This window comes from Paroedura picta, chromosome 1 (genome assembly GCF_049243985.1).
Source record: "Paroedura picta isolate Pp20150507F chromosome 1, Ppicta_v3.0, whole genome shotgun sequence".
In the NCBI taxonomy this organism is placed as follows: Eukaryota; Metazoa; Chordata; class Lepidosauria; order Squamata; family Gekkonidae; genus Paroedura; species Paroedura picta.
In genome coordinates, this window is record NC_135369.1 from 26260643 (window position 1) to 26266700 (window position 6058).

A 6058-nucleotide genomic window follows, 5' to 3' on the forward strand; every position below is an offset into this window, starting at 1 on the left:
TTTTGTCCTGCCCTCCCTTGCAGATGTCACACAGCCCTGCCTGCCAGGATGTCCTCAAGTTCATCAACCAGTGGTGTGGGGGGCTGCCCACCACCAGTTTTTCCTTCCAGTAAGCCAGGGAGGTCCCCTGCTTCCCGCTGGCCGCAGAACGTTCCCTTCCAGGAAGGGCCCCCTCCTTCACTATTTATTCTCCAGTCATTAAACGTATATTCTCAGTACCGCTCTGGTCCCTGTCTTTGTGTTGGTGGCCCCTGTCCCACTCCCCCTGGCCTCTGCATTTCCATCATCTCCAAGAATTGCCGGGCAGCCCATGGGGAGGCAGCTTACATTGACTGGGGTTTAGACCAGTGATGCTCACTCAGTAGCCCGGAAGCCATGCTGCTCCTTTGGCGTGGCACCTGCAGCTCCTCTGAGCAACGCCACCCACTTTAGCACCCGCACCCTGTCCCAGGAGAGCAGCCTGTGCTGTTGCCCAGCACGGCAGGTGATTTGCACATGGACAGAGCCACTGATTCTGGAAGTGTAGGAAGGGTCAGTAATATGATGCGGTTAGTGTGGGCACCATGCTGGGGATGGGAGCCCCTCACCTTCTTCTGCCGCCTCGGTGCTCTCCTCTCCACACTTGGGTGGCTGCTTGGTGTAGTGGTGAAGAACAGCAAGGGCCATCAGTGGCACACAGGCTTCTCCCTGCAGCAGCCAGCCGGCAGCCTTTGGAATTCTCCTGGCCTGACCCCACCTGGTTTATGCCGTGGAAAGCCACCTCTGCCCTGACATGGCAGAGCAGCCTCCTGTAGAGTCAAGGGAGAAGCCTCTGCAGAGAAAAGGCAGGCCCCTCTGCCTCACTCCCTTGCAGAGCCCGCTGATGCTCAGCTGGCCAGTCATGCAATGAGCTCCAGATGTCTTCTGAACTCAGCCACTTGCAGATTTGCAAGGCGTGTGTGGCTCTGTCTGCTGTTCTGCTGTAGGGGTTAGGAGTGTGGACTTCTAATCTGGCAAGCTGGGTTTGATTCTGCACTCCCCCACATGCAGCCAACTCAGTGACCTTAGGATCACCACAGCACTGATAAAGCTGTTCTGACCGAGCAGTGATATCAGGGCTCTCTCAGCCTCACCCACCTCACAGGGTGTCTGTTGTGGGGAGAAGAAAGGGAAGGCGACTGTAAGCCACTTTGAGACTCCTTCGGGTAGAGAAAAGTGGCATATAAGAACCAACTCTTCTTCTTCCTCTTCTTCTATGCACACTTACTGGAGAGGGTCCGAATGAGCAAAGTGGGACTTACTTTTGAGTAAATACATGTAGCATGGTTTCAGGTGGATAGCTGTACTGGTTTGAAGAGGTAGAGCAAGATTCAAATCCAGCAGCACCTTAGACAGTGACAAAATTTCCAGGGTTTACACTTTCAAGAGTAGTTGTGACTTTCCTGCATTCTGCAGGGGGTTGGACTAGATGACCCTGGAAGTCCCTTCCAACTCTATGAATCTGGGATTCAAACCTGGTTGCTCTGTAAGGTGCTTCTGCACTGATGCCCTTAGACATAGGATGGGAACATTCATGTCTCCCCAGTCCCTACATTGATGGGGCTTTGAATCCTGCCCTGGTTGAGGAAGAGGGGAAGCCAAGGTAAGCTGTTTAGAAGTTTGGATGTTATTGTTAATATATCTTTTTACGTTTCTCAGCTTACTCATATGACTGATACATGCTGATTCTATTTAAGCTGTGAAAAGGTAGGAGCTCTGAGATTCAAGTCATGCCTCTGGGTGAGAGGGTAGAAGCAGGTAGATCACTGTGGAACGCCAGTCCCTAAAACCAATCTCCTTGCAAGCAGAAAACGTAGCACAGGGAGAGGTCCCCATCCCCTGAAGAGCTACAGAGTTCACCTTCAAGGAGCTTCTAGCATAAGGAAGTGGTTATTTATTTTTAGCATCTAGCCTAGTGAAGAATTTTGGAGAACTGGCACATTTCCATTCTGTTTGTGTCATGAGCCTGATTTGGTCCCTCCCTTCAGATGGTTAAGAGTGGTGGCCTCTAAACTGGAGAGCTGGGTTTGATTCCCCACTCCTCCTCCACAGGCAGCCAGCTGGGTGACCTTCGACCAGTCACAGAGCTGCTGTTGCAAAGCAGTTCTGTCAGAGCCCTCTCAGCCCTACCTACCTCATAGGGTATCTGTTGTGGGGAGAGGAAGGGGAAGGGGTCACTTTATACTACCCAAAGGAGTCTCAAAGCAGGGTATTTTTAAAAAGCTCTTCTATAATGGTAGAAAGGAAAGGCCAGTTTGACACACTCAGAAGCATCCTAGTGATTTCAAAGATTACTGTGCAAAGAGGAGGCTGGGGGTTGATTCCTTGAAGTTTAGAGCCTTCAGACTATATTCATCTTTTTGCTCTGCATAATTTATTGCGTAAAAGTTGACTCTAAAACTAGGCAGGGATCTGCTCTGGGAATCTGCCTCATGCGTGAGTGGCTGGGCTGTGGGTTGGCCAGACCTGGTAATCTGGCTTCTTGACATCTCTTTTGCTTTTTGCAAAACAGCCTTTACAGAAGCCATTCCTCTTCCTTCACAGTTCTTCTCTAGTTTGGAGTAGGAGCCACCTCAGGTAGGGCAGGGCAGGGCAGGGCTAGGCTGCAGCCAGGCTGGCTCTGGACCGAACACCACTCCGTCAGAGTCCCCACCTACCCCGTGGGCCTGGGCCGGTGCAGCTGGTCTTTCCCTGAGTCCCCCCTCCTTCCTAGGAGTGTCTTTTGGCCGCTTCAGCCAGCAACTGGTGATGAGGCTCGCCTTGGCAGCCTTCCTCTGCAGCCTCTTCCTGTGGAACTGTCTCCTTGACCTAAGGAGAGAGAACAAGGAGAAGGCACACGAGTCAAGCTTGGGGGGGGGCATTCCCTCATCTACACTCCCCCCGCCCACGCACATGCATCTTGCAGGGCTCAGCTGAAGAAACTCCTGCAGGAGCCATTCCTCCAAAGGGGAGCCGGAGGGCCGTCTTACCAGGACCACTTTGTAGGCAGCAGGGCAAGGACAGATTCCACGCAGGGAAAGCGACGCCACGCAGCACCAGGCAGAGAGACCCGCCTCTGTCGCTGCCATCACTACGGACGCGAGCCAAAGGACCAGTGCCGTATCCTGCGGGGCAGAGGGGCGTGAGGCGGGTGGCCGAGCCACGGGATTAAAGGTGAAAGGACAATTGGAGTCACAGTAGCTTGTGGGCATCCACTCACATAGATGCGGGTGGTGTCAAAAGGGCACTCGTTGGTCATGATGTGGCTCCCAGCCGGAAGGACAGAAATGTTGCACCCGGCAAGGAGGTGGCGGCCACCGCTGGCGACGGTGAGAGAGAGCGCGACCACCAGTCCCACGCAGCAGGCCCCCGAGATCAAGGCATTGGCCAGGGCAACCAGGAGCAAGACCCAACCCTGGAAGCAGAAAGGGAAGGGCAGGGGCAGGGAAGCCATCAGTTAGACCCGGAGCGTCCCCCTGAGCCTCTCTGTGCAAAGAGCAGGGCAGAAAGGTGCTTCATCCCGGGGAGAGAGCCAGGGCCAGAGGCAGTCTGGGAGCAGATGATTCACTCACTGGGTCTCAAACCCACAATCTTTCAACCCACATCAGAGAGAAGCTAGTGAGCATGCCCGTAGACTGGGCCAAAGAGCAGCAGATTTGTGAGGGGCTGGCAGCCACTGCCTGGGGAGTGGTTCCTGGCAGATGGCCCGCTGCCTCCATGCATGAGGGAACAAGGCCTTGTGAGGAGCAAAGTCCAAGCAAGAGGGGGAGGGTTCCAGGGCAGCTTCCCTTCCGGGCTAGGAGCAAGCACTCACCAGAGGGCGGTGGGAGAGATTCCGGGACACCAGGATAGCCACAATGCCGGTAGCAATGCTCTAGGAAAACCAGAACAGAGGGGTAGTCATTGGTGCAGCCAGGTGTAAATGCCCGCCTACCTTGGGGTAGCTGGAGGAGCACACTGGCCCACAGGCTCAGGTCCTGCAGCAGGGTGCCAGGGTTCAGCCCCCAGCCCCATCCTTCCTTTCACTGCCATTGTTGCCCCAAGAACTGCTTGCTTGTAGGGAGTTGTCTCAAGCCCTCCCACAATGCAACGTACTTGCACCTGCTTTTGGCCATAAGAAGGATCTGTCTCAGATCCTGTCTCATTTGCTCTGTGCATCTTTGGATGCACCTGATTTGTCACCCTAAATTCTCTCCCGAATTCACTCACCAAAAAACCAGAGACCACCGCAATGATGTTGGCCACAGCATACTCCAAAGTGACGGCGCGGTTAGGTCGGGCCACGTGGCGCAGGACGGAGCCGTGGACAATGGCGCCCAGCACCAAATTCAAGTGGCCGATCACCACCATGGAGATGCCACTCCTCATCAGTCGCTGGGGCCCATGTCTGGCATCTGCAAAAGTTGGGGGGGGGGCGGTAGGGGAGAGAAGTTAGGGGGCCGGAGTTCTGAGGAAAAGGCATAGAATCCTAGAGTTGGGAGGGACCTCCTGGGTCATCTAGTCCAGGGGTAGTCAACCTGTGGTCCTCCAGACATTTGCTGGCAAGGGGGCTCATGGGAATTGTAGTCCAATAACATCTGGAGGACCACAGGCTGACTACCCCTGTCCAACCCCTTGCAGAATGCAGGAAATGCACAGCTACCCGCCCATCCCCAGTGACCCCAATTCCATGCCCAGATGATGCCCCTCCCCCCCAAAAAAACCCACCCAGAATCCTTGACCTGGAGGAAATTTGCCTCCAGACCCCAAAGTGGCCTTCAGCATTTCCCTGGCTTTGCAAGAAAGGGCCGCAAAAGCCAAGCTCCGGCCCCATCCCTTCTGCCCACGCAGCGGAAGCCCCCAGGAGCATTACTTATGTATGGATCAGAGCCAGGATCCTGAACAACGGGGGAGCCTGGAACAGAGACCTTGTCTCTATAGCCTGACCGGAGGGGGGGGGGGGGTTCCAGTCCTGCTCTGACCCGGGCGGCCCAGGCCGACACGATGCCGCTCTCCCTCGGGAGCCAAGCAGGATGGAAGAACTGGCGACTGCAAACTGCCTCTGCCCTGAAAAGCCGACAGGATGGCCAGAGACCTGCTGCGACTGGACGGCACTTCCCAGACGCGACGCCGGAGCGCCCAGTCCTCGGCCCGGGCGGCGCTTTCCCCTGCGGTCAAGGTGGGGCCGTGCTGGCGGCCCAGGGGAGCGGGGAAGGAGGCAGCGCCCTCACCGAAGCCGCACCGTCCAGCGCCACGGCGCCCCATGACACTGCCCGCCCGGCGGCCCCAGCCTGGTCCGGTCAGAGGTTGGGCGGCGAGCTGGGAGCGCCTCCGAGGACCGGCAAGGGCGCAGCGCCCAGGAAGGGCTCGACGGCCCTGTTGGCTTCCCGCCCCGTCGCGTAGGCGGGGTGGGGGCGGGGGTGGGCGCCCGCGGCCTCTTTTTCGCGATCCCGAGGAGCTGGGAGGCGGGCCGGGGCTTGCTGGCCGAGTCCCGCCTTCCCAAGGGGAGTTGGCCGCAGCAGCAGCGGCGGGAACTCTTTGCCACCTCAGGCACCGGTGACGCGTGACCCCCCAAGTTTCTGCTGGACGAAATCCTCCTTTGGGTGCTCCGAGCTGCCTTGGGGGAGGCGACCCTGCCGGCTTCTCATCCGCCGCTGCCGGGACGGCAAGGGAGCAAATTCCACAGAGGCGTCGACCTCCTGTATGCCCTGGTTGCCAACTCCGGTTTGGGACATTGCAGAAGATTTGGAGAGTGAAAGGGACTGGGGGGGAGGCGATCTAATGCTCTGCCAATCCTTCCTCCTTATATTTGAAGTAGGGTTTTTTCTTTCCTCTAAAGCTGCCATTTTCTTTAGGTGAACTGACTTCTGGAGTCTGGCGATCATCAGTTGTGATTCCAAGAGATCTCCAGGCCCCACCTGGAGGATCTTTGCCTCATCTGGAAATACTTGTGAAATGTACAGACTCCCTGCTGGATTAGGCCTGTAGTCTATTTAAGCCTACTATCCTGTAGTCCATTTAAGCCTACTATTTCGTATAATCTATATTTCTGTCTCCTCTGTTTAATTTTTCTCTAAAGTGG

The 6058-nt window shown here is 56.2% G+C and overlaps 2 protein-coding genes across 5 annotated transcripts in view; one reads left to right on the plus strand and one right to left on the minus strand.

The window, feature by feature from the left end:
- IFT172 (intraflagellar transport 172) overlaps positions 1 to 218 on the plus strand; it is a 34492-nt gene extending 34274 nt beyond the window's left edge. For both annotated transcript variants that reach the window (XM_077329838.1, XM_077329847.1), the window contains one exon: positions 24 to 218. In XM_077329838.1, the coding sequence (XP_077185953.1) occupies positions 24 to 113 (90 nt within the window). In that variant the 3' untranslated portion in view covers positions 114 to 218. The remainder of the gene's footprint in view (positions 1 to 23) is intronic.
- A 2010-nt stretch (positions 219 to 2228) lies between these two features.
- Positions 2229 to 5667, minus strand: KRTCAP3 (keratinocyte associated protein 3). 3 transcript variants are annotated; one of them, XM_077329904.1, is made up of 6 exons: positions 5208 to 5651; positions 4207 to 4391; positions 3812 to 3871; positions 3218 to 3412; positions 2988 to 3122; positions 2229 to 2826 (listed from the first exon to the last, which is right to left on the minus strand). In XM_077329904.1, the coding sequence occupies exons 1-6, from the start codon at positions 5239 to 5241 to the stop codon at positions 2728 to 2730; spliced, it is 708 nt and encodes a 235-aa protein (XP_077186019.1). In that variant the 5' UTR covers positions 5242 to 5651; the 3' UTR covers positions 2229 to 2727. The 3 variants fall into 3 exon arrangements, with proteins under 3 accessions (XP_077186019.1, XP_077186028.1, XP_077186038.1); XM_077329913.1 differs by lacking the exon at positions 5208 to 5651 and adding an exon at positions 5072 to 5200; XM_077329923.1 differs by lacking the exon at positions 3812 to 3871 and having other exon boundaries at positions 5208 to 5667.
- Between the last annotated feature and the right edge of the window lie 391 nt (positions 5668 to 6058).

Excerpts from the sequence above, each read along its gene's own strand:
- KRTCAP3 (XM_077329904.1), bottom strand. The coding sequence starts at position 5,241 with ATGGGGCGCCGTGGCGCTGGACGGTGCGGCTTCG. Across the intron at positions 4,392-5,207 it reads CGCTGGACGGTGCGGCTTCG|ATGCCAGACATGGGCCCCAG; the intron begins GTGAGGGCGCTG and ends CAACTTTTGCAG. Across the intron at positions 3,123-3,217 it reads TTGACACCACCCGCATCTAT|GATACGGCACTGGTCCTTTG; the intron begins GTGAGTGGATGC and ends TCTGCCCCGCAG.